Consider the following 27,658-nt stretch of genomic DNA (forward strand, 5'->3'; position numbering starts at 1 on the left):
CACGATTTTCAGACTATGGAAGTTGCACACGTGCATGCCAGAGAAACACAAGGCATGCATGAAGCGTTTCCCCACCAGTCAATCCAGTGGCATCCATTGCTTGCTGCAGCTGTCCTGCTGCGCTTGCAGTCCCCGAGGCGCAAGCACCCTGGCGGCAGTAACATGTGCTAAAAGCATGTGGTCTATTGTCACGGTGCATGCATTGTCACCCCACTAGTGCTCACTCAAAGATGATATTTTCAAACGTAGGAGACATGACTATCTTACCCTGAAGCTCTGTACAATATAAACCAACGTGCTCGCCTTTTCCTCGTTGTACATGTCACTGCGAGCGCTGGCCACCAACGAGTATATTCGGCCCCCTTTGACAGTGGCCACCGCAAAGTTTCGTCGTCGTATGTTGTAGCCCGAACTTGTCACTGTCTCTGATGGGAACTGCAGGTACGTATACAGCTGCGAGTCTATAGTTGCAGTTTCGACCTTGATTGAGGTTGGTGATGGCAGGGACAACTTATCATCACCCGCATACCGACCCGGTGAGATGGCGTTCCTGATGACATGGGTGGAGATGTCCCCGTCTGGAGGCGGTGGGAGGCTTTCAACCACGGCCTTGTCAGCAGTCTGAAAATCACTTATGTATACACCTTCCCTTTGAGTGTTCGCCCTGCACGGCACGTGCACGTGATCAGGTGGCCTGTTTGAGTGACAGCCCTCGCTCAGGTGACCGTTGAACTTGGATGGGATGTTTACCCGGGTGAACATGAGAGCGCAAGAGCTGTTAGACAAGTCCTGCTTGTCGGCGTGGTGTTGAGCTCGTCAGGGAGGATACTAAAAAATTCACTGGGCCGATGGTTGCTTTGTGGGCAACCTTCTCGCCGCAATCGGTTAAAAGGAAAGAACCCCATGACGAAGCCCAGCTGTACCACTATCTCCTCTTCGTTGTGCATGTGGTATTGCCACAAACTTTTTATAAACGACTTTACACCAACAATGCGATGTATCATGGCAGTGCTCCTTGCAGGAGAACCCTGGCAAGTTGGAGGGGCAAACCTCAGAACCCAAGACTTCGGATATTCGAGGTAATAATCGTTCTTGAAATCGTCATATGCTTTGAAACCTTTGGTTTTAGCTAGCAAAGGTAGGCCATAACCGGACAGGATGCTGTTCGCTATGTTCACGACGTCAACCTCGGCGGCATCGATCTGAGAAGTGACTAGATAAGGAAAACTCAACCCTGCCAGGATCACGTCTCTTCGACGATTATTGGAGCATGTCGCACATAAATGCCGGCTTGCAGAATCACTTCCACGTGTTCGGACCCCCGACACATTTCCATGCAACGATGCAAGCATGCTGGCCACTATCTACGTGCTGAACTCACATTGCTTCCGCCTTGCCAAGAGATCGAAACAAGAGATCAGTAGCTATAATTACTTCGCTCATCAGACACCACCGGTCGAAAAAGCGACAGCTACGATCAAGAATCCAGGCAAAGGTGGAGATACCCAGAAATCCGCGTAGGATTCCCAGCATATAACCGCCTACAACGTTGCCTTCGCGTACTCCCGTCGCCTCGATGCACTACTGCCTCGAGACCGCACTTCGAAAAGACTGTCTTGACATCGTGCTCTTTGCGTCATTGAACTCGTCGTCAGACTCTCCACGGAACCCATCGTCCGAGTAGCCTTGAAAATCCTCCTCTGATTCAACATCTTCATATTCGCCATCCGCAGTGGCAAGCAACCCAGATGGTTCACCGTTCGGCAGTGCGGCGCTGTTCGCAGTGACACCGTTGCGCGCAGCTGGCATGGCATGCAATGCCAGTCTCCTCTTTGCACGAGCAGGCAGGCTGGCAGATGAACCACTACGCAGCGAAAGACCTTCCACGTTTTCGCGTGAAAGGGGATCACCAACAATCGACGTTGTAGCACCTCGCGGTGCTGACGCATCATCACGCTGTGTCTGTGCAGTTGGCAGCATTTTGCCACCCTCCTGCACGACGACGTGCCCTGCTGAATCGCCCCAACTGGTAGAAGGCGGGATGCCAGATGCATGTGGTGAAAGAGGCAGCATGGGCTCAAACGAGTCATTGGCGCGAATCGATGGTAGATCAATGGCGTCGGCTGAAAGGCGAGCACTGGGTAAGGAGCGGATGTCGCCATCGTTCCACGGTGTGCTGTACGTTGCTGTGTCTGGCTCCAGGCCTTCGGACAGGGCATTGAGTGCGCTGAGAGCATCTGCCAGCTTCATGGACCTCGCTTCGCGGTAGCATGCAGCGCGCTGGCCCAGCTCAGGATCGCCTGCAACTCCGCCCTGCCAAACCAAACTTTGCCGTCAGTGTTGGCGCTACCTATCACTCTGATGCATTGAACTTTGGAAGGAAACATTCAACGGGTTGAAGCAGCACGCCCATGTGCGTAGCGCTCGGCTATTCACACAAACCTGTGCAATTGAATGGACCGTCAATGTTGATAGGCACGTCACAATTGACATGCGCTTGATTTCAACTTCTATAGTTCATTTCTAGCGAGCTCACAGACATACATAGATACAGGCACGTAGGCGAGGTCCCAGGCCATAGGCCAGCCATACTAAATGAAAGTGTACTGCGAGAGCTGAGACTGCGTAGCAGTTGAGCCCTTGTCTGGGCAAAATTTGTTTGGAGAGTGACACCTCTTCTCCCTGCAAATCTCTCTGATATACCAGACGGAAGGTTGGAGGTGTTTCGCGTTGTAGACTTGGCCCAGAAGTATGACGGTGACTGCCGAAATGTGGGTGTTGTTACGGTGTTGCATGCAACGATGAAGGTATGTCCGGGTTGGCAGCACGACTGTCACTTTCTCTCTGAGGCGCACCATAAATGCTGCACTGTCTGAGTCCGCAGCGCCCAAGTGCACGAGAGCAGCTCCGATGGCCGCACTGTTTGCAGGGTCATGCTTCAGAGAGCCTGAAATGCCGTGCGCCTGAGCTGATGCCGATGACTTCGAAAACTCAGAGAGCTGCATCGCGGTTACGCCACTTCCTTTCAGCATCTCTGCCAACCAGCCGCAAAAATAGGCATGCCCACCTGTACCGCAGACAGGGTTGTTGACAGGAATAAAGCTACGGATGCGCAAAGCACGCCGGCTGGTTGGCGAAGACGATTGCCGACAAAGCATACCATGTAGGGGACACACAAAGTTGCACAGCTTAGCTTATAACTTCACACCCGCACTGTGCACTTGTGCTAATGGAACAACCCTTGTTTGGTCATGCAGTGACGATGACAGAACACTCAAGCACACCTGCTGGTGACCCTTGTGGCTGCAAAGTAACAAAGCAGCTCGATGAATGAGAATGGCCCCAAGCCCGACCGCAGTCAGCTGTGAGAGCTTTTATTCCCAGTGTAGCCTTCGGCTTCTGCTCTGGTTGCTGACACGAAACGACTTGGAACGCGTCCATCAAACACTTGTGCACATACCAGAAACATCGTCAGTGCCAGCCGATTGCTCGCAGAAGCATGTCTCACACAGCACTGAAAGACACACACACACACACACACACACACATTTGTGGCGCAACGCCTTCAACAGCCTCTCGCGCACAGCCATGCTGGAGGCCATCGCCAAACGGCAGCCGTCCCTACTGCCATTTGCCGCATGGGCATACCGCCAGCCCAGCCGCCTCTTCGTCAACGGCATGCCAGATGGCACCCCGCCCATCATGTCTGAATGCGGAGTCCGCCAAGGAGACCCATGCGGGCCACTGTACTTCTCGCTCACAGCTCAGGACCTGCTGGAGCACGTCGCGCAAACCCACCCAGACGCCCCCCCGCTGGCTTTCATGGACGACACCACTCTCCAAGGCATGCCCGCTGCAGTCACCCAAGCCTTTCCCACGCTTTGCGACGGGGCCGCAGCCATCGGGCTTGCTGTGCGCCACGACAAATGCGTGGCCTTCTCTACAACTCTCCAGCTCGCAGCAGAAACTGCCGCAACACTGGGCATCCAACACCATGCAGACGGCATCATGGCCGCTGGGACCCCAATCGGCTCGGACGACTACATCACCGCGCATGCCAACGCGAAAGCGGAGGATATTTGCAGCTGCATCGACAAGATGACTGACCTTCCCCTGCCAGCACAAGATCAGTTCCTCATCCTTCGGGCCTCTCAGCAGATGCGCCTCGCACACCTGCCACGGATCACCCTCTGGCGCCTCACGGGAAACGCCATCCAGCGCCTCGAAAGCAAGGTCGCTCAAGCTGCATTCAAGATCATACAGCACCCCGAGCGAGCTGACGTGCGCGACGGCCAGCTCACTCTGCCTCTGCGCTTCGGAGGCATGGGCCTCCGCAAAACCTCCGCCACCGAGGCGCAAGCCGCATTCCTCTCCTCCGCCGCCATGGCAGAAAAGGTCTTACGCGTGGGCCCAGACCAGTACAGGCCTTTCACGGGCCCCAACGCCGTGCATCTGAAGCAAACATGGGAAGCTTTACACGCTGAGGGGGCTGCCGGCAACCTCTGGACGGCAGACAGCCTCAACATGGACGACGACTGTATCGACAAGGTGCTACCAGATGCGCAGCACAATTTCAGCCGCTTTGTCTCGGAGAGCCGAGCGAAACAACTCATGGAGTCCTTCGACACCAACAGCGCGGAGGACCTTCGTCACCTCGCCCGCCTGAGGAGCTGCGCCAACGGCACCGCATCCGCGTGGCTAGAAGCCCTACCCACCTCCGAGGCGTTAACGCTGACAGACGAAGAATTCTCCACTGCCGCACGACACCGCCTCGGCCTACCCCTCATGCCCGCCAACGCGCCGGCGGTCCAGTGCGGCTGCGGCCGCCACATTGAGCAAGGCAACACAGACCACGCCATGACGTGCAGCTCCCTGTACGGAGCGATGACGCTGCGCCACGATATGATCAAAGCAACAGTGCGCCGCATCGCCAACCGTGCAGGGATCGCTACGTCGGCTGAGCCAGTGCTTCGCCCCATTCAAGGTGCACCTGCAGCAGCCAACATCAACCGGCCGGAGTCACGTGGAGACATCCTGCTCGCTCTCCGCACCGCTCTCACCGTCACCGACGTCTCCATCGTTCATCCAGCAGCCACCACCTACGTACGAGGAGCCGCGCACACGGACGGCAGCGCAGCCGCAGCACGCGATCGAGCGAAACGAACTCGCTACGAGACGGACCACCCAGGCGGCTACGCCTTCACGCCATTCTCCGTGGAGTCCTATGGGAGACTAGGACAACCAGCCATGCAGCTTCTCAACGACCTGGCAAGCGCAGCATCAGCGGGGGGGGTTCCAGTGAAGGGGGACTTTGTCGTGCACGCGCTCCGTGAAATCAGCATCACCCTTTGTCGAGGCAACGCTGTCATGTTCAGACGCGGATTGTTTGCTCTTGCTCGCGCCAGTGGTGTTGCGTTCATTCCCGGCATGGATTCTCCGATAGCTGAGGTGCCTTGAGGTCTCAGCGGGCTATGATCGAATGTGTGAGTTGTCTATGTTTGACATGAAGTGCCTGCAATCTTTGTAAGATACACACACACACACATTTGTCGTGCACGCGCTCCGTGAAATCAGCATCACCCTTTGTCGAGGCAACGCTGTCATGTTCAGACGCGGATTGTTTGCTCTTGCTCGCGCCAGTGGTGTTGCGTTCATTCCCGGCATGGATCCTCCGATAGCTGAGGTGCCTTGAGGTCTCAGCGGGCTATGATCGAATGTGTGAGTTGTCTATGTTGACATGACGTGCCTGCAATCTTTGTAAGATACACACACACACACATGCGGCTTTTTTTTGAGACGCGTGAGAGTTCCGTGGGCACTCCGCTCAAGACTGCTGCCGGGGCAGACGGTAGGCTATAGTCTCTCCAACGGACGTGACCTCTCGCCCTCAATTTTAGCTTTTTCTCATCTGTGTAGTTTTTTGTGTTGTCTGATCCGTTCACGTGCGTCGGCGAGGCTCAGGCTTCGCTTACCTGGGTGTGTACACATCGCACCCTGACAACAGCATCTCAAAGCCTTCGCCGCGCAACGAGTCTGCCGCTTCACTTCTCCTTACGTCAACTTTCAAGTTTGACTTCAAGCCATTGCGCGCCATCACCCTGGAACTCTTCTACCAAGCCGCCCCTTTCACCGCAACTCTGCTAACAACGCAACTCTGACACGACAACCACGCCAGCACAATCTCGACATCCAGCCGCGCTCAGCCCATCTATCTACGCTACAGTCACAAAAATAAAACGATTTACCACCCTTCATAACCGCCTTCCCGTCACAGCAGCAACATCCGTCCTTCCACTGTGGTGTTAGGGTGGCGATTCTCGCCATGGCATTTCACTGCCCTCTAGCAAGCTGCACGTTTGGAGCTCGAGCATATCGCGGAGACATCTTGCGACACATCAGAGCGCATCATGCAACCACGCGTCTTTCGGCTGCGCAACTTCAACAAGTACAAGCCAGATACTGCGAGCACTGCAACGTCCTTCGGGCTGCCACAGGAAGGCACCCCGAGGTCCCCTGCCCCTCAAGACAGCAGCATCTAGGAGCCCAACAGGCGCATCATGGACAACATGGGCCTCGACAGCAAATACACGCAGCAGCCCAAGCTCTCGCCGCCATCGACCCCGAAGGGCAGCCCCCTGTGCAACCAGCAGACCCTGCAACAGCCCAAGCTCCCGCTCCACCCGTCCTCTTAGCACAGCCACCCCGTCTACCCGCACAGACAGCAGCCCCTGCTCCGGCGCAAGCCCCTCCCAGCCCCTACTGCAAGCTCAACCCCCACAGCCCCACCCTCAGCAGCCCCAAAACCTCCCACCTCAAGCAAACCCTGACCCTGCACAACCACCACCCGCACAGCAACAGCCCATCAGGCCGGGCCAGAAAGTTCCGTTCCAAGCACGGCAGCAATGGACCCGCCTGGTGACCCGCCGTCTAGAGGAGACCTTGACAGCAATTGAACGCGGAGCGGAGCCCGGAATCCAAGCAGCCCTCACCAACCTCCTCAGCCTCCCTTCCAAAGGCCTCGCGGACACTGGGTCATCGCGTGGGCGACCCCGCCGCATCCGCGCACGGCTCCGACAACTTGAAGAAGCTGACAAAATCGACATCCTCATTCAAGGTGTAGCTGCACAGGCGCCCCCCGACAACCTACACGCTCGCCACAAGCTGGCCCGTCGCATCCACTACAAACTCTCGCTGGGGAGCATCGCCCGTGCAGCTAAATGCTTAGACGCTCTGCCCATCGCACAACCCACACAGGAGACCTACGACATGCTGAAAGAACTCCACCCTCACGCACCAGACCCACCACCGCAAGGCCAACCAGCAGCACCTCTGCAAATCGACATGGACACCCTAACCAACGTGCTCCGCGCACTGCCAAAAGGATCCGCGCCAGGCCCCAGCAGCTGGACCTACGAACACATCAAAGCCGCAACCGAGACAGTCAACTCAGCCCGGGACGCCAACCTCCGCTTCATCAACGTCATTCTCAGCGGCAACCTCCCACACCTCCCGACGCTCCTCGACAGCACGCTCATTGGCTTGGAGAAACCAGGTGGCCGAGGCATCCGGCCCATCGCCATCGGCGAAGTATGGTTCAGGCTCGCAGGTCTGTGCGCATTGGCTGCATGCCCAGGCGCCGGCGCTTCGCTCGCACCCTTGCAGCTCGGTGTCGGCATCAGAGGTGGCAGCCAAATCGTCGGCCAGGCCATCAACGCCGGTATCGCAGCCGACCCCGGCTGTGTGACTGTACAGGTGGACTGGCGCAACGCCTTCAACAGCCTCTCGCGCACAGCCATGCTGGAGGCCATCGCCAAACGGCAGCCGTCCCTACTGCCATTTGCCGCATGGGCATACCGCCAGCCCAGCCGCCTCTTCGTCAACGGCATGCCAGATGGCACCCCGCCCATCATGTCTGAATGCGGAGTCCGCCAAGGAGACCCATGCGGGCCACTGTACTTCTCGCTCACAGCTCAGGACCTGCTGGAGCACGTCGCGCAAACCCACCCAGACGCCCCCCCGCTGGCTTTCATGGACGACACCACTCTCCAAGGCAAGCCCGCTGCAGTCACCCAAGCCTTTCCCACGCTTTGCGACGGGGCCGCAGCCATCGGGCTTGCTGTGCGCCACGACAAATGCGTGGCCTTCTCTACAACTCTCCAGCTCGCAGCAGAAACTGCCGCAACACTGGGCATCCAACACCATGCAGACGGCATCATGGCCGCTGGGACCCCAATCGGCTCGGACGACTACATCACCGCGCATGCCAACGCGAAAGCGGAGGATATTTGCAGCTGCATCGACAAGATGACTGACCTTCCCCTGCCAGCACAAGATCAGTTCCTCATCCTTCGGGCCTCTCAGCAGATGCGCCTCGCACACCTGCCACGGATCACCCTCTGGCGCCTCACGGGAAACGCCATCCAGCGCCTCGAAAGCAAGGTTGCTCAAGCTGCATTCAAGATCATACAGCACCCCGAGCGAGCTGACGTGCGCGACGGCCAGCTCACTCTGCCTCTGCGCTTCGGAGGCATGGGCCTCCGCAAAACCTCCGCCACCGAGGCGCAAGCCGCATTCCTCTCCTCCGCCGCCATGGCAGAAAAGGTCTTACGCGTGGGCCCAGACCAGTACAGGCCTTTCACGGGCCCCAACGCCGTGCATCTGAAGCAAGCATGGGAAGCTTTACACGCTGAGGGGGCTGCCGGCAACCTCTGGACGGCAGACAGCCTCAACATGGACGACGACTGTATCGACAAGGTGCTACCAGATGCGCAGCACACTTTCAGCCGCTTTGTCTCGGAGAGCCGAGCGAAACAACTCATGGAGTCCTTCGACACCAACAGCGCGGAGGGCCTTCGTCACCTCGCCCGCCTGAGGAGCTGCGCAAACGGCACCGCATCCGCGTGGCTAGAAGCCCTACCCACCTCCGAGGCGTTAGCGCTGACAGACGAAGAATTCTCCACTGCCGCACGACACCGCCTCGGCCTACCCCTCATGCCCGCCAACGCGCCGGCGGTCCAGTGCGGCTGCGGCCGCCACATTGAGCAAGGCAACACAGACCACGCCATGACGTGCAGCTCCCTGCACGGAGCGATGACGCTGCGCCACGATATGATCAAAGCAACAGTGCGCCGCATCGCCAACCGTGCAGGGATCGCTACGTCGGCTGAGCCAGTGCTTCGCCCCATTCAAGGTGCACCTGCAGCAGCCAACGTCAACCGGCCGGAGTCACGTGGAGACATCCTGCTCGCTCTCCGCACCGCTCTCACCGTCACCGACGTCTCCATCGTTCATCCAGCAGCCACCACCTACGTACGAGGAGCCGCGCACACGGACGGCAGCGCAGCCGCAGCACGCGATCGAGCGAAACGAACTCGCTACGAGACGGACCACCCAGGCGGCTACGCCTTCACTCCATTCTCCGTGGAGTCCTATGGGAGACTAGGACAACCAGCCATGCAGCTTCTCAACGACCTGGCAAGCGCAGCATCAGCGGGGGGGGTTCCAGTGAAGGGGGACTTTGTCGTGCACGCGCTCCGTGAAATCAGCATCACCCTTTGTCGAGGCAACGCTGTCATGTTCAGACGCGGATTGTTTGCTCTTGCTCGCGCCAGTGGTGTTGCGTTCATTCCCGGCATGGATTCTCCGATAGCTGAGGTGCCTTGAGGTCTCAGCGGGCTATGATCGAATGTGTGAGTTGTCTATGTTTGACGTGACGTGCCTGCAATCTTTGTAAGATACACACACACCTATGATCGAATGTGTGAGTTGTCTATGTTTGACATGACGTGCCTGCAATCTATGTAAGATACACACACACCTACCAAGAGACCCTTGGACACACAATTGCTGGCTCTTGTTAGCAATCAGCCCCGGCTACTCAGGGCTACTTCCGACTGCATAGACACAGCGATGTGCACACAGGCAGAGCACAAGAAGACATGTCTGCGCACCCTTGGCGGCTAGAGAGTTGAGCACTGAGTTGCACTTTCCCTCGTCGTCGCTGAAAGTAGCACTGGTGGACTCCAAGGAGCCATCGGGTGCCGCCCGAAGCGACTGGCACTCCAGCTCCCCAGGCAAAGTCCCCCCTGGCACTGCGCCAGCACATAGCTTAGTGTGCACCACGCCCTTGGCTGCCTGGCAACATGCCTGCAACAAATCATTCGCAGAGTTGGTGCGGGCGATTGGCACCTGCACAACGGCTGCGCAGACGATCTTGCTCTCGAGTGGCGCCCAATACCTCACTGACCCTAAGTGAGGCCAGGATCAAATTTTGAGCCATGACTTTTACATGATTCGCCATCGGTCAAATATCCGGGAGGCAGGCGAACCCTGACATCCAAACCTTTGCCCATGCATACAGAGGGCGAGGTGCACAAGGAAGGCAGACAACGCCACGGGAATCGGCAAGTGATTATATAGCACACCTTGAATTGGGCGATGCGTTTGCAAGCCTGGCCAGGTTCACAAGGCGATTCCAGGCTGCACTTGACGGCTGCGACAAGCATCTGGCATGAGCGCACCACCGTGGTGGGCGCCCCAAACCGAAGGAGGCCTCTTGCAGTGTTGGCAGCCGCAGCCAGCAGCTCTGGCGAGTGCTCCTCCTCTGGTTGCAGTTGCAGGTACAAGGCATCCTGAACTTGTTCAACGTGCCCCACCTGCACAGTTTTTTACATCGTTATTGCCTGGCCACAGGGCTGACGTGCCACATGAACGATTCTAGACACCTTGTGATCATTGGAGAACCACACTGGATGAAGAAACATGCCCAAGGAAGCAAAGCCATGGCGAGCCATGTACAGTGGCTACTTGATCTAGCAGCATGATTCTGGCGGTAGGCAGGGTGATAGCTGGTGACCATGAAGCGAACGAGAGCGCAGAACAGGAGAAGCGGACCTTGAGCGGCTGCTCAAAGACTGGGAGCAGGGTTTCGAGGATGTTGTCGGCCAAGGTGCGCTCTCGCGACCTGCCCTTGGACATGACATCCACAAGCTCCTGAAGGAGGAGATGCGGGAAGTGCTCGATCCGGGGGAGGGGGGTGTCCTTGGAGCCCTTGGCTGGCACAGCGCACCTCGCGATCGCCTGCGCGACCATGAGGAGGCAAGCGAGGCGACTTTCGCGGGTGACTGCACTAGCTTTTTGCTTCTCGAGGCTCGCTGTCATCGCCTCCAGTGGGAGCTGCGAGTCGTGCATCCTCTCCACAAGGGCTCCAAGGGCATTTGCCACTGCGCTGTAGAGCGGGCTCCCCGTTGGCATCCCCACACTGCCTGCGTCCGCCAGCAGGATAGGCTCCTGCGGACATGGCCAGCACACAGCATAAGCCAGAAATGTCAGGGTTCTTGCGATATTCAAAATGACCCTGCAGGCATTGCTGCGGGCATAGCAGGCGGGAGATTTGCACGTGAGTCCCAATCCCGCGGGTGCTCGTGTAAACGATACAGGCACACGAATGAGGTTCGGCTTGATCGACAGTTCTACCAAGCATGTGCACGTGTGGCCGATATTGATGTCGAGGGTTCTTCGGATGCACGGCACCTGATATGCTGCCAGGGAAAGGGCACACGCTTTCAATCTCGCGGCACAATGCGGGAGGACATCACTGACATGTAGCTTCTCTGTTTGCAATCAACTCGGAAAAAAGTCTCGGCCAACAAGCGTGTTCCAGCGCTGAACCCGCATTAGCAAAGGATGCGAGCAAGTTGCATGGACTCAGGTGTGCGTTGGCTTCGACGCACCAAGAGGTCTATGGCGCGCACAAGCGACGCGAAAAGTGTGGACGGCTCGAGGTGCTGGGTCTCCTCCGTGGCAAGCTTGACCACGGCGGCTCGGGTGTGAGATGGCAGCCCTCCAGAGGTTGCGGCGTGTGTGAGGGCCCCTGTGAAGAGGAGGATTCGCAGCCGCTGCGCATCCAGAGCGCTTTGCATGATGTGCAGGGCCCGTGATTCTTGCGTCGCCTGCCAGCCGTCGTTCGCGTCGATGTGCATCAATGTCCGTGCCACTGCCTGCGCGCAATCACCAGCACGTTTCGTAATTAACGACTGTCACTCCGTGTGCGCAGCCCCACGGATCGCTCACCAGGTAAAATAGCACTGTGTGTGAACAGCACCACAGCTGGTGAGTGCATGTCAGGCCAGATCGGCTGACATGTGCATCCTGTTGAGGGATATGCATCCTACGAGCTGCAATTAGGGTGTACCCTTTATGCAGCATCGCAGACTGCAATCTGCCCTGCAACTTCAAGGATACCATCAGTGTGATTGGCAGCAAAGTGAACCGAGGCTGTTCACCTTGAGTCACTACGCCTGTGATTAGTGACTGCATCAGCAATACTCGTCCTTGCACATCACCAGGTTCATTTGCCTTGTTGCAGTGCAAGTGAACTCGATCTCCTCGAGGGCGCGATACAGAACACTCCCCCGGCGTGACTGCTGTACCTTGGGGACGCCATCCAGTGGGGCACGCACCTGTCTACCGATGATTGGGTCCACACTGAGGGAGGCAACGTTGTGAAGCACGCCCTCAGCCACAGTAGATGGGTCGTCAGATGTGAAGTCACCAACAAGCTGCAGGCGCTTGATGGCTTCGACGTCCAGCACACGGGCAGCATTGGGCGCCATTGCAGGAGCGTCCAGTACCCCGAGCGCGGTCACTTGGATGGCATCCAGCTCCTTGGACCCACGTGCTGTGCGCTGTAACAGCGCCACGAACTCTCGCATTGCTCGCAGCGCAGCACACGACCGCTCGTTGGCCTTCGCCTCTCCTGGAGCCACAAAATCGCCCCTGCGCAGCACACACTCAGCTGGGTGCACGCTCCCAAAAAATGATTTGTCATTTCACAACACTACCGCATGGACATTGGCAACTCCAAGAACTACTTGGGGATGAGTGCTGCCATTACCGTCACCTGAGGCAAGCGTCCTGGACCAGCCTGACATCATAGCCTGACCTGCCAGGAGATATCCACAGTAGCGTGAGGCCCTGACCGATGGAGATATGACCGAAACTCTCGTTCCCGAACTGTGGCTCGCTCAGATATCTCCATCTCCATGCGCACAAGCTTACGCATACGTACACTAGGCTCCCCACCCCTGTGCAATGTGGCGTCAATGTGGTGTCCATGGTGCCGGCGGCATGTTGCCAGCACGCTGCAATGCCGTATGGGTAACACATGACAAGTTGCTTCGGAACCTCATAAACAGGTGAGCGCATTACGTCTGCGAGATGATGTCTTCGAGCGGGATGAAGAAATCCGCATCCTCCTGGACCCTATTGAAGTGAGCCAGCAGCTCCAACCCCAGAGCCTGGACATCTTGAGACTTGTGTGCTATCAGTGAAGGAATCACCGCTGAAGGAGAGCCAATCAGCTCTTTGGCCAGGAGGCTGCTGTCCTGAGGCTTTCCTTTCGCAAGAAGTGTGATGTATGCGTGCACTGCGATCTGCGAGTAGCTGTGTGTCAGCACGAGACCCACCGACGGATGCCGACAAATAAATGAACATAGTGATATTTGCAAACACTTAAACATGTCACGTTCTACGTGTAGGCTGCATTAGAGCGTCTTCACGCGTCGCAGCTTCTCATTTGTGTGCATAGGAATATGCTGCGAGGCTCGTCAGGGTTTTTTTTTCTTAATTATGAACGAACGCACCAGATTGAGCCGTGTCAACGAACACAACGAAGCATGCTATAACTGCCATCTTTAAATGGTTTTTTCTTGGTAACGGGTGTCTTGCCTGGCGAATGCATACACTGAGCGATGGTGGCTGTTGACCACTGCCAATTCGTGCGCCAGAGGCCTTTGTCCACGTATGCAGACTGAAAATGCAAGGCATATGAATTTGTGTTCAACAGGGCATTCTATATCTTGTAATGCACTCGCCCTATTTCTTTCAGTCACAGGGGTCGGTGAAACGGTCCCAAGAAACAATTGACAGGTTTGTCGATGCCAAATGCACAAGCAAGTGCACGAGTGCAACTATGTCTTGCCTTCTGTCACTTTCGATCATGAACATGGCCCAGATCATGGGAAGCATTCAAAGAGCTCCACGAACCTTGACGTCGCCCAATTTGCTCTCAGACTTTGCAGAGCTGGCTATGCGCCTGTACAGCCGTCTGGACACCTTGGGAGCTCTTTGAAGATTTTCAGCGACATACTCCTGCACTTTGGCGATTTTCCGAATGATAGAGATATCTAGGGGCTTGTCCACTGGGGGGGCGCTCTTAGGGAAAATATTGTATACAAGCAAATTGTAACGCTTCACGGGCTGCTTACTGGCCGTAGTGGCGCAAAGCTTGCCAAAACATGACATATCTACCAGCTTATGGGCAAAGACAGAACGACGTCAGTGCATTGTGAACGGCTTGCGCTTGCGCTTTCGTAATGTTGTGAACGTACAAACGCCAAACAGCGGATTGGATGGCGCATTGCAACAAAACAAACTAAAAAAAAATGTGAAAGTGAGTGTTCTAGATGTGGCAGGTCCTTCCCAAGTCGAGGACAAGGTCCGCAAGTCGAGGCACGACATCTTATTAATTCTTCGACATTTCTTGACTCAGCAATTCGATTTGTCACACACTCAACCAGCAGCGCTCCACGACGTAGGCAACGCACCCACATGACAAATTTCAGCTTCATGGCTGATGGGAGCTGACTGAAATTCAAAGGATGCCAGAATCTGGCCCAGATGGGATGCCACATTGGGAACCCCAAGCGGACATGATCACGTCGAGGCGAATGCCGTTCGTATTTGTCCCACCGAGGAACGTATGTACCAGTCACACACGTCAATATAGGGATGGGTGTGATTCCCGGGGGAATGCAGGTTTATGCATTACGAGTGTGAGCGCATTGCGTAAATGCGCAAAAATGCAACTTGCGTTTGCCACGGGGGCAGTTATTGGGTGACGCATCCCAGAGGTCTCTCCTATGTACCGACATCAAAGTAAGTCCCATTTGGTTGAACGCTGGCGAATCATTCGCAGCAATCGTGGTCATGTAGTGACTGGTGATCACATCAATGTCAACTTTGACAACTTTGACTACAGTTGTCCAAGCGGCTGCAGCAACATCGAGATCGAGAAGAGCTCCAGCTCTGGCGAGTTCTATAGATCCAGATCTCGAGATCTTGACGAAGACAGAAGGTTCACAAGACCAATCATGGGCCTTCCTTTAAGTACAGTTGCACCGGGCGAAACAGTTCTGCTTGGCAAAACATGGTGTATTGACTGGCACATCATGCGTGCCAACATCTCATTGCTATCACTGGCAGGTTGCCAAGATTCTCATGATGCCAGAGAAGTTGGGAACATGAGTGAACGTGCACAGTGAGCGCCTAAGGACACATGCAAACACGGCGTTCATGGATGCCAAGCACCTGGTGGTCAATGTTAGGTTTTGCTAGTGTCGTCGCCAGATCTCTAGAGAGGTTGTTTTACAAGTGCAGCAGCTCAGACTGCCAGAAGCATGGTATTACAGACACAAGATACAAGTGTTCTCGCATCCACGCATTCAAACGGCGGTGGTTCATGGTTTGTTGGGCATGCGCGGAAAAGTTTGCGCCTTCTTGATTCCATGAAGGCACCACGACCTATCCAAGATATCAGGCAATGCCGATTCAGGGTGAAAATTGATCCCATTTCTAAGATCCTGGCTGTCAAGAGGACCAAGTAGCAGGCCCACCGAGTACAAAACCAACAAGATGGCATCAGAACAAGGTCACCAGTCGCGGCACTGATTTGAGCAGATCACCGGTGATCAATGGTGGGAAACACTACAGTTAGCACTGAGGGAGTACTGCCTCTGCACCATTGATGCACAAAATTTCTGCGCAAAAGCTGGCTATGTCGAGTGCAAATCATTATTTGACAGCATTTGACCATGAAATTACATCATCACACAATATATTCAGACGAGCCTACGTCACAGCTCATACTGGAGACTTACAGGAAGGAGGGCGAGGCGGGTCAAGGCTTTCTTTTGCCACAGCTCTGAAGGGTGATATGAAGGGAAGTGTATCCAGCGAGGAAGGCATTGAACATGGTTAAGACGGCCATGGACCACCTGTTTGTACTTCCAGGGATCTGGGAGTGTCTCTTCAAAGCTTCAAAGAAGGTTACAGACCTCCGGACATGTCCGCATGTCCAGCATTGTATCACGACTTTTCGGCCTCCAGCACAACACTGATTGTGAGATCCTCAGGTTTCTGCAAATGAATCAGAACTCAATGGTGCAAAATCACCACATTTCTCCAATGAGAAATCAACAGCTTCTGCCCTTGGGACCGACTCCTTCACAACCAAAGAACCGTGCTTCGTCAGATCGGGTTTGGACCCCCGTTTTTGTCACCGAATTCATGCATTATGGGCATCTGGAACCACGAAGTACATGGCCTGCCAAAGGATGACGCAGGAGCCAGGCTCATGCAAGCAATGCAGGCTGAGTTCCCCACACCGCCAAAAAAAATCCCAGTTCAAAAGTCATGCAATCAGGCTTGGCTCGCTGGGTATCCTGTGATGTCAAACCTCAAAGTTTTCAAAGAAAAGAAAAAATCAGATCATACCTGCTGGTCAGCGCCACGCCTCACCTTCAGCGAAACAGTGTCCCCAACACGTGCAAAGTCAAGTGCAACATTGACATCGCTTGGGAACTGGACCCGCCTACCGTTGACTGCCAGAATGACGTCGCCAGCGACGATGCCACCTAGCCCGCGGCGTGTTCCTAACAATCCCGCTTTTGCCGCTGCACTGCTGCTGTCTACGCTCTGGATAAGAGCACCCTCTTGTACTCGAAGTGCTTGGGCGACAGACGGGTTTGCAAAAGTTACCCCTAGTGAGGGCTGTACCACCTGCATGTAAGCGGATGTCCACATGGCTGCATCAACGTAAGGCACTAGGTTGGTACGTGGAATTCTCAACAGTCAATGCTGAACAGAATACAATAGAAATCTTTGCGCTGCTGACTATTAATCAAATGCCAAATAGCTACCCTTCTGTGTTCCATCACGCTGGATCATGGATGCACGAATAGTTGATATGGCCCATGATCGCTTCATGAAAACACTCTGTCATGCGTTCCCTCTAGCTGAACAATCACCCATCATCGTGCATTGGGTTGCGGAGGACTTTGCTCACCTTGCCATACAGAATAAGTTGTGGGACCACGGCTCTCACGGAGTCAATTGGAATTGCGAAGCCCACACCAGCAGAGGTTCCTGTGTTTGTGAAAATGGCGGTGTTGACGCCAATCACACGTCCCCTGGAGTCCAGCAATGGCCCACCAGAGTTTCCAGGGTTGATTGCTGCGTCGGTCTGAATACCACCTGGTATGACGCTTCCTGCAAAAGTGGACCGGGTTTGCGTCTACTCTACGCTCGCAAAATCAGGTTTGTCAGCTGTCCTTCTCCTGGCAGCATCCGCCCAACAAACAACATTGCTCCAAACGTCACTCCATACGCAGACCGCCTCAAAAGCTTTTGTGCTAACCATGATGTGGGTTGCTGCAAGAGATCAAGAGGTGATCCACACAGTGTCAACATTGAGGCAACATGTGACCGTTGCCGCATCTATTAGCTTGGCGCTGTGCCTTTTCTCGCGTTTTGCCAGATGGTGTCATTTGCGGGTCCAAGTGCCGGGAAATGCACACTTTCTTGGGATGGAGATGGAGGTCAAATCCTATATCGGCAAAGCACTGGTGTCTCCAAGAGACCGCTACAACTGTCACAGCAATTCCTTCTTCATTGTCTCTATGATCAATTACTCGGCAAAGAGAGAAGAAGAGGGATGTGCATGGTACCTGCTTGGCTTTGAATGATGCGGCCAAGGCCACTGACAGCACCAGTCGTGAGGGTGTGATCAAAGCCGAACGGATTGCCAATTGCAAGCACTTGCTGGCCTACTCGAACGTCTGCAGATGCTCCCAACTGCGCAGGCTGCAACTGATCCTTCGGAGCGTCTACTTTAAGGACCACCAGGTCTTTGCTGCGCATGGCGCCCACAAGGGTCGCGACATAGTCGCGCTTGAAACCGTCCTTGCCCAGCAATGTCACCCGCGCCACCTTCGCCCCCTCTTTCGGTGGTGCGTTGGCGCCAAGTCCCCTCAAAATGTTTGCAAGGACGTGATAATTCTGCAACCATGCGCCCTCTCAGACATGGATGGGCCACCAGCATTGGGACAGTGTGGTCGACACAGGCAGTGATATGACCTGCACGGCAATTTTACAGATGCGCTCTGTCAAGGATGGACAACATGTAAACAACATAATTGCAGCTGTTTTAACCGCACCGTGACTATATGGCCGTCTGTGTCCCACACAATACCTGACCCATTCCCTTCAGGCGCATCGGCTGCCGCTGGCCGGGTACCTTGTTGGCCCTGCAATGACAAGTCAAAGATATTGGCGACACTGTATGTGGAGGCCTCAAAGACATCGATCAGGGCTTGCTCTGAAGATGGCAGAGGCCCGGCTGGAGTGATAGGTGGGGTGACATCGGCCAGCTCAAGGGCTTGGGCACGTGGCGTTGGTGCCAGCGGTGACACTGCTAAAAGTAGCGCCACTGCAGCACTCTCAGCTATGAAATGACGCCTGCTTGTACCTTGAGGTTCCACATGGACCTGCCCGTTGGTTATCTGCAAGAACTAAGGCAAGTGGGAGTCTGGGCACTGCTGTTGCTGATCTGGGCCAATTATCATTATTGAGGAGCTTACGGTTGTTTCTGCATGCGAAAACATGCGAAAAACTGAGCAACAGTCATAATTTGTACGACATGCTCGTACCTCATGAGGCCCGCAACCCAGATCCTCCTCCACATAGCCACTGCCCGTAGGGTTTTGTATGCATCTGCGAATGGTATACCGAACCCGTGATTGAAAGCAAGGCCTTGAACTTGTAAAAACCTTCATAATTATGATGCTCTAGGTGCGATGACTATAGATCAGATCTTCGTGTCTTTCAGCTCTGCAATTATCTGAAAGGCACACGACAGGAGCAGCTCCGCACGTGGGCAAATTAACAGCTTCAACCCTGAAAAGCAGATGAAACGCCGCTATTTTATATGTTCAATATGCTGGAACATCTACAACGCGACAACAAAACACGTATTTGACGTGAAGCATTCGCACACTATCACCAGGCTGTCATTGCTTGTGTATTAACAATTGCTGACAATACCACGATTGAACATGGTGTCACTGCGACCCCTCGTCTGCGACCCCTTGTCGCAAAGAGTATGGCAACGTTGGCGAGAATCGATGTGAGGTCTCAAAGGTGAGCTGTCTCGAGATAGTTCAGAACGTCCGACGACGTTAGCTTAGCGGTGACGTCTTGACGGCACTTCAGTCCCGCACAACAAAAGACTTCCTTGTCGACCTGCTGCATACAGCGACAAGCACTGACTCAGGTTGCTCTCATTGCAGGCAACGTAGTCCACAGCATCAAATCAACTCGAGTCGTTACATCTGCAACCTCAGGGAAGCACATGCATGTGTGCTACATGACTAGCCCCGACAGGATGCCAAACTTACTGCCACCCTATCGACGCTCAAGCTGCAGTGCTCGACAACCCGCTGCATGAGGCAGCAAAGTCGTCTGCCAAATCAGGGCGCAACTCCTTCGTAGCTCGCCACGTCAGCTGCCCAATAGGCCGCCGAGCGGAGACATAGAGATTAACCCACGACGTCCACAGAGTTGTGGAGTGCTTGCCATGCGCCCGCACAGCCATTTCGAAGACAGCTTCCAAGGGGCATCCTGGCCCACCTAACGCCTGCCGCTCCCGGCGATGGTGCGCAAGCAACACTCCCAAGCGTGCTTCCCAGTACTCAATGCCAGGCGACGGACATGCATCAATTTGGGAAGCTAGCTTCTCCGCAGCACTGATACCTTGAGAGTGCCTGCACACATGCCAGCAATCATCGCCGTCCTGGAAATTTCATGTGATGAAGCCTATTAAGGCCGCCATCAGGCGGGCAAATACAGGGAATGAATGATGGGATGTCAAAAAGAATGTATGCTTCCTGGGCATACAGGTAACACGCGAGGCATGCATCATATCTGCTTGTCATGAAACCAAGTACGCCTTGAAGCATTTGTCCGAAGTTGAAGACGTGAATTTCCTGGCACAAGTTGAGCACAGTGGCATGTTGTGTCCACGGTAATGCATCACCAACTGCACCACATTTTGACATAGAGCAAGTTCAACTGTATACACCTTGTATGCATGTGCATTTCTTGTGTGTCCAATAACGCAACACCTACTACACCGCAATTCGACGAAGCATACGTTGCATGCATATGCAACGGGGAGGGACTCAGTTTTCAGAGTTGTAATCATGTGGACAACGCGGAGCGATGAACACAATCGAGACAATGTAGATAAGGTTGAAATTGTTGATCATCATCATCCCATTCCGCCGCAAACTGCCACCAACAGAGCAAGACAAAGCCGAGCACTGAAAAACACAATTAAGACAAGATTCTGGCATGAGAATCGAAGCGCACGAGAGAGCAGTGTATATGGCAGCAACAACCGGCCCAAGGGGCTGGTGCCGTGGTATCCGCAGCGTGCTGGCAATGCTGGACTGCACAGCGTGGACGCTCGCTTCGCAAGCGTCGCTGGAGCTGAGAGACAGCGCGAGCGAGAGTGCGGGCTGCCAAAGACGCCAAACATCCTCCTCCGCAACGCTTTTCAGTGCCGCCGACACGACCTCGGCCGCTCCTGCAGTCGCCACAATACTACGAACGCCATGCCCCCCCCCCTTGTGAGTCGACCCCACAGCTGCTAAAGCTGCCTCCAGCGAAACCGCCTGGAACCGCCGGACCCACAACCGCCATTCAGTTGGCTGACTGGATGACGCAGCGTCCGCTGCTGGCAACGCATCTTGCAGGCGTCCGCTCCGAAGCAACGCCTGGCAACGCGTTATATGCACTTGAGGGTGTGTCACGCCGTCCACGCTGTGCACTGCTAGAGACTCCAATGTCTCGAGCAACACCATGCAGTCCGCTGAGTCATTGACAGCAGCTGCGTCGCTTTTGTCGTCAGCTGGCTGCTGGCGCGAGTCCAAGGCGGCGACTCGCTCTGTGACGAAGGCGACCGCATGAGCCTGCATTGCGGGCGTCGGTGCGTTGTGCATCCCTGTCAGCAGAGTCTGACAGGCGACTGCGAGCTTGTCCTCTTGCTCATTCGTCAACCCGGCAGCTATGCAGCCGGCGAGAGCCACCCAGCCCTCAGCGTCCTGCAGTACCGAGAAAAGAAATGAGTGTACATGATCAACATCCTGCCCTCAAAAACATTTGAGTGTCTTTGTGTAGCTTATGTTGCCATCTTCGAAGCAAAGTATCGGACCAGTGGAGATGCCAGATGCCGGACAAAGACTAGAGTCAACACAGCAGTTACACGCCAACAGAACATCGAAAGCCGCAAGCTAAACTCATCAGGAGAAGGAATGATTTTACGTCAAGACAATTCAAGCGGTGAGCCGCTCAGCTCACGAATAGCTTGCCATGAGCCAGACACCTCAGCGAGGTTTGTTCGTCACAGAATCAGATGGTACGGACAGTACAGATTTCATCATCATCAGTGTCTGGCACAACGGGCAACAACAGACGCGTGCGGACAGTCTCCAAAGAACCAAACTGCTCCTCGTGGACACACTTCCATTTCGAAAGCAACACATTGCATCCAGCAGCACACCAGTACAGTCACACCAGCTGCCAAACTGTCTCGTTGCCTTGCGGCTGGCTGATTTACTTCTGGTGTGATGACAACGCTAGTACAATGCAGAGCATGAATTGCCAGACGCCTCAGTTTAACGAGATTCCTAATTGCTTTCATCACTGAGATCAGCTTGAATGGTTTTGGTGTTTTCTTCACCGGCGTCTGGCAGAAACATGGCATGTGTGTGTCCATCTTGCCCACTCCCTGCTCTCGCCTAGAAATTTCTAGGCGAGAGCAGGGAGTGGGCAAATTGCTCTTCATCCTAGTCCCTGCATGCCCATGATGCTACAGACTAGAAGATGAACATGCCCAACATGAGAATCATAGCCCTGGCGTTCAATTAGCGGTTCTATTTCGTGATGCCTGGCTGCTTACGGCCTGCGCCATGCAGTTCTTGCTGTCATCTGTGCGATGTATTGATATGACTTCTAGCTGGGCCTGCACTATGTCTCCATGAGGAGCCCCCAGGTGGAGGCTATTCCCCCGCAGGGTGGTAGCCTCCACACAGCAATTAGCCTTTGATGCAAACCAAAGCGACGCCTTGCAACAGTCATACTTAGACATCGCTATCACAGAATAGTGCAATCCTGCACTGACCTTAAACAATACAGCCATGCCGTTGAAGACGGCAACGCAATGCATGACTACCGCATCCACGTGGATGCTGATTGCGGTGACCAAGGCAAGTAGCCAGCGCACCGCAGCAAAGTCGGAGTGCATGCCATCGGCGATATGCTGCAGGAGTTCGGGCGTTCCATTGCAGGGCACAGCAGCTGCAACTTCCAGAAAGCGGCGGCGCAGCTCAACATCGCGAGGAGAAGCCCTCACCGCCTGCTCGTACACCAGCTTAGCAAGGCCTCCAGATAGGATCAGGGCATCTGCAGCCGCTTTGGCATCTCCCTCTGGAACAGCACCTTTGCTGATTCCCAGCGCGCTTCTCCGTGCTATGAGCTTGTTTGCATAAAGTAGCTCCATGCGAAAATATTCCAGCCATAGCAAGGTGTCGCCTGGGCAGTTCCGCAGACCGCTTTGCATCAGCAGCCTTGCGGCCACCGGATTCGCATTCCCCTCAAACTCCCTGTGTGTGCACGCTGGGCGTCAGTGTGTGTGGGATGCACTGAATGCAGCAAAAATAATTGCCTCAGCTTTTCAGGAGGGAGTGCACAACGACATCCCAATTGCTGCATCGTTTCCAAGCGGTCGAGTTTGGACAAGGCTGTGGAGATTGCTGACGCGTTGTCATGCAAAGCCAAGAGAGCTAAGAGATGTGGCACGAGTTAGTGTGAATGTAGCCAAGAGGATGTTGCTTGCACAACCCTGGAAACCGGTAAGCACCGTGCTCAATGACTTGCGCAAGCGGCTAAATATTGCACCAGAGTAAAGCTGCTGATCCTGAGAACCGACCAGCAACAGAGTGAGGTGCGTGTAGATCTATCATGCTCAGAAATCCCTTGCAAAAACGGCATTTTGAGCGAGCATACCTACCATGCTGCCGCATATGTCCACAAGAATGAAGCATTGGGGTGCAGTTTCAAAGCTTTAGTGACCGCCTTCGATACCTGCTGCTTACTTCGGCTGTCCTTGCAAAATTTCAGCCACGCCATCCACATCCCAAGATCTCCTTTGAACTTGCGCGTAGCACGCTCAAATATGAAATGTATACGACGGACAATGCCGTAGTCCGCCAGGCTCTTCTTTCCTTCGATGTTCCTCTCCTTCCTTCTAAGTTGCCGAAGCCGTTCGAGCTTCCATTCATAATCGGCATATCTGCAATTGGACCACATGTTTGTGAGAAAGTATGGTACGTGCCATTTCTCAAAAACATGGTCTGGTCATTTGACTGCCGCCAGTAAGCGCCGCATCATGCAGTCAGGGTTTTGAAACGGCTCGAGAAGGATTACGCAGATGAATATGAAAGCGGTGGGAGACAAATCCTTGTGGATCATTGGTCAGTTTTCCGCACCTGAGGTAATCCACTTTGACAGCGTTACGCCGTTTCAGGCAATACTCGAAGTTCTGACGGCGACTGACTATGGACGATATCTCCGTCCGTGAAAAGTAACCTCTTCGCTCATAGTCCTCCAGCTCTGGGACCATGAGCTCCATGAGATTTCTTACAGTATCTGCCATATTGAAAGACTGAAGACTGCCGGCGTGGTATCTCAAAACGCCAGCTGTGCTGGCGGCACACGCGACAGGTGAGCTGAATGCGCTCTAAAGCGCTGAATGACTGGTTGTACTCAGCATGACCATCGAGCACCATCCTACGTACTGAAGTACCCATTGGGTACTTCAGTACGTAAGCAATTGCAGCGTCGCTGGCAGCGACAGACTATCTCTTGACAGCCATCTCATGGAGGACTCAGTCTTAGTCGGCGACTTAGACTGAATGCGGACATGCCACCAGGGAGAATCTCAGTCTCTCGAGATACCGAGCCACAACATGACTCGAGCATGGACCAGGCCTACCAGGGCCCCCGGTGGTTTGTCCGCATTCAGCAGCTTCACACAAGAGCAGTCTCCTCAATGTCTCTTCACTTAAAGCGGCAGGATGCTTGGATCTGCGAGTCAAGAGCAATGTTCTATCGGACAAAAAGTGCATGATGCATGTCGAGCACACAATCATACTGGAACCCTCTGCCATCAAGCTTAGTTGTTCTGTCACCAGAAATCTCCGGAAAGGTTTTAACACCTGGACCCGAGAAGATGCGATGACGGGTTCACAATGACGTGTCCCAACTCCACCACTTGATGGGCCCACTCATATGAACTCATGAAACTTTTTGCGATGTCTGCTCAACACGTGTACTGCTATGGCCCTGATTGCACTCGCTTGCAAACCCAATTCTCAAAGCTGTGCATCACTCCTCAGAACAATTCTCTATTAACCCGGTGCGAAAAACAATGCCCATGCCCGTTGGTTAGTGCACTCGCGTCCAGTCACGTACAGCCAACCACTCTCTCAGGTTTATAATATGAGAGAATATGCACCTTTGCATTGTCTCGCCCGTAAAACACGCCAGCCTTTCAAGGCAGGTCGCCAGGTTTCTGCTTCCCACGCAAGAGCTCCAGCCTCCAACCACCTCCGACATGAGTCCCTGTGACTTCTACTTGCATCTACTGAGCCGTGAGACTCCTCAGTTTTGTAGGATGATGTGTATTTGTTGTTGCATTGCAACCATCGGGATCATCGGTGTGTTTACTGAAATATGCATTGCAATTACCAGTTGGGGTAGCGACTTGCGCATGCACCGCGGTCAGTACAAGGTTTTTTGTTTTAACAAATGTGGAGCCTTTGTTCACATACAGTCTTGTATATACCTGTCCGGTGATGAGATCTTACAACGTACGTTTAATCTAAAGACATAATACATGTTCTGAGTATATATAGCTGTGTCTTCATGCACTGTGAGGTTGGCTATTCGGCGGCCACCTTGAGCCTATCTATCATATAGTATGACTCAACATCCGGTACCAGCATCACTCAGTTGTGTGCAATACTAGAACTATTTAACGATAGCTGTTTCTCAACATGTTGGAATATGACTGTTTAAACACTTCGTCATATCCCTTTGTTGCTAGCTTTGCAACAGTGTTCAATCGGTCATAGTCCAACAAAGGGTACCCAACTGTCACCACTGAGCGTGGCAACAACGCCGTCTCCGGCCCCTCCACGTGGACCTCCCAAGAGAGGTTGGCAAGATGATGATGCCACATGAGTACCCTGCACCGAGCGTGTACATGCCCTGTTGCCGCTACACCCCCCTGCTTGCCTTGCGCTTGCTGCCGCCCCTCGTTTGTTCACATATATGTACCTGTGCTTCCCTATTTGTGATTGCCCATGTGCTGTTTCATGGCATGTTGTCAAACCCTGACCGCATCATGCAAGGCCGTGTAGGCATGCCACCTTCCTTGTCATTGCGTTTGCTGGCTATTGCTACCGTCTACACTCGTGGGTCCGCCCTCACCGTGTCGAAGGAAAATATCAAAGATCTCACTGCTGTATGCGCAACAAAGCACACCGCCAAGCCTTCCCGACTACCACCAAACCTGACACGTTGATATATATGTATTTTTTTCTTCTCTTATTTGTGCATGTACCGGTGTACTCTAGTTTATAGATAGTCTGCGATAGGTGATCCCGTGACTCATCTGTGATGCGCCTGCTTGCCCTTCTAGCATGCGTGCTCGGATTGCATGCTCGCCCTTATAGCGTAACTCGCGAGGCTTGCCTCAGGTTTGTTATTTCGAGCTACTGCTTAGAGTGTGCGGTGCCACACCTCGGGGCCGAGAACGCCATTTATCACAGCTGACGTTATAAGCAGCCCATGAGTAGACCGCTCCCAGCAAGATACCCTTGTGACCCATCTGCACAAGTGTAACTAGCTGTATCGCCGTCAGTTGGACGCCATTGTGGTCAGCTCACTTCCATGCGGCTTACCGCGTAGGCTGCCAACGCCCAGCCCGACCTAGACGGCGCCTGGAGGCACGCTTTATCACAGCATTTGTTGGAATGTAACCGATGGAGCGCTGGGTTGATATCTTCGCTGCAACAGTGGGATACGACGAACTGGTCAATCGGTCATACTCCAAGCCATGCTGATGGGGAGACTACAGAAGCAGACCTCGTCCAAACGCCCTAGCTTCCCACCACCGCACGCACGATGGCACCTGATGCACCCAAGCCACCAATGGGTTAGCGCACGAACCCAAACCGCTGGTCGCATGCATATTGACCAACCGATAATTGAGCACTTAGGGGAGCATTCCTCTCGACGGCTATTTACGCGCATCGAAACGTTTGCGCCAGATTATCTGGCGTTTGGTTGGCGCCATGAGTGCACACAATCGAGGCAGAGGTCTGTTTTCGTCACTGTCTTGTGTTTCTCTCGTTGCATAAACGATTCAGAAGAATGTACATATTTCAAATTCCAAGCATGGAGGGAAATCCATGCTCGGGCTATACGTTCAGCATCACCTCCGTAGTGGCAGTCGACGTCCATGTACTAGCTGAATGGAAGTGTGATGGTTGATGATGGCAGGTAGTACCATGTATCGGCGAGCACCGCACGCACTGTATCAGAACTCCCTTGGCCAACGGCCACTGTAAGTTGTATTGTGGCCTGGCACGGTTGATTTTCCTGGATGGCAACATGACATCACGATGGAACTTCAAGCATCTGTTAAAGGAAGAGCACGGGAAGGAGGTGTATGGTATCGCATTCAATGACACTTCTACTCACCTCCACAACCTCGTGGCGACAGCTGGCGGTGGACAAGTGTCAGTGTACTCTCTCGACCCTACCACAAGCGAAATCACGCTGCTTCATGCATATATAGTTGAAAAGGGTCTAGAAACATTTTACGTCGTGAAATGGATGCGGTTGAGCGACGGCACATCTGTCATCACGGCAGCGGGCGACAGGGGACCGATACATGTCATCAACACAAAGAAGCAACAGCAGACATTTCTCTTGCTCGGTCATGGCAACTCTGTGGTACGCCTAATTTCCAGTTACTCACCACAAACCATGGTTGCTTTCTTTCATCATCAGCACGTTGTATTTCAGCACAGGGTTCAGCAAGGTTTCGAGTCCTGAGTGCAGCAGGAGTAAACTGGCACCAGTAGGAGATAATATTAATTTTCGTATGAGTCTTGCATTGAGGTTCATCATGCCTGTTTCGTCCCAGGGGTGGATACCTTACGACCACATGCGATTCGAATTTGCTGAACACTTCAGCGTGCTCAAGCAGCATTTCGTAGAGCGCGATCACGTGGGGATGACACCATCCATTTTCATATCAGCTCCTGCAATGAGCGGTGGCTTTCCATCAGTTTCAGTATCTCGTCGTGTTTTCCCTCTTGGACATGGCTTTCGTGTTCGTCGTGTCAGTTCATGTTCCGAGAGTGCATTTGCTTGCCGCGCAGAACGACCTGGAAACCCATCCAACAAA

The 27,658-nt window shown here is 54.1% G+C and overlaps 3 protein-coding genes across 3 annotated transcripts; 1 reads left to right on the top strand and 2 right to left on the bottom strand.

The window, feature by feature from the left end:
- Positions 1-3,588: 3,588 nt before the first annotated feature.
- Positions 3,589-5,457, top strand: LOC149808902 (uncharacterized). The gene has a single exon (XM_089995103.1). The coding sequence runs from the start codon at positions 3,589-3,591 to the stop codon at positions 5,455-5,457; it is 1,869 nt and encodes a 622-aa protein (XP_089851229.1).
- Positions 5,458-16,146: 10,689 nt separating this feature from the next.
- Positions 16,147-18,893, bottom strand: LOC149808903 (protease Do-like 8, chloroplastic). The gene is made up of 6 exons (XM_089995104.1): positions 18,768-18,893; positions 18,276-18,620; positions 17,787-18,117; positions 17,117-17,328; positions 16,567-16,830; positions 16,147-16,197 (listed from the first exon to the last, which is right to left on the bottom strand). Exons 1-6 carry the CDS (start codon positions 18,891-18,893, stop codon positions 16,147-16,149), a joined length of 1,329 nt encoding a protein of 442 aa, XP_089851230.1.
- A 4,291-nt stretch (positions 18,894-23,184) lies between these two features.
- Positions 23,185-23,833, bottom strand: LOC149808904 (U3 small nucleolar RNA-associated protein 6-like). The gene is made up of 2 exons (XM_089995105.1): positions 23,667-23,833; positions 23,185-23,470 (listed from the first exon to the last, which is right to left on the bottom strand). Exons 1-2 carry the CDS (start codon positions 23,831-23,833, stop codon positions 23,185-23,187), a joined length of 453 nt encoding a protein of 150 aa, XP_089851231.1.
- Positions 23,834-27,658: the final 3,825 nt, after the last annotated feature.

This window comes from Nuphar pumila, unplaced genomic scaffold, assembly GCF_984573655.1.
Source record: "Nuphar pumila unplaced genomic scaffold, dmNupPumi1.hap1.1 HAP1_SCAFFOLD_2016, whole genome shotgun sequence".
Classification (NCBI taxonomy): domain Eukaryota; kingdom Viridiplantae; phylum Streptophyta; class Magnoliopsida; order Nymphaeales; family Nymphaeaceae; genus Nuphar; species Nuphar pumila.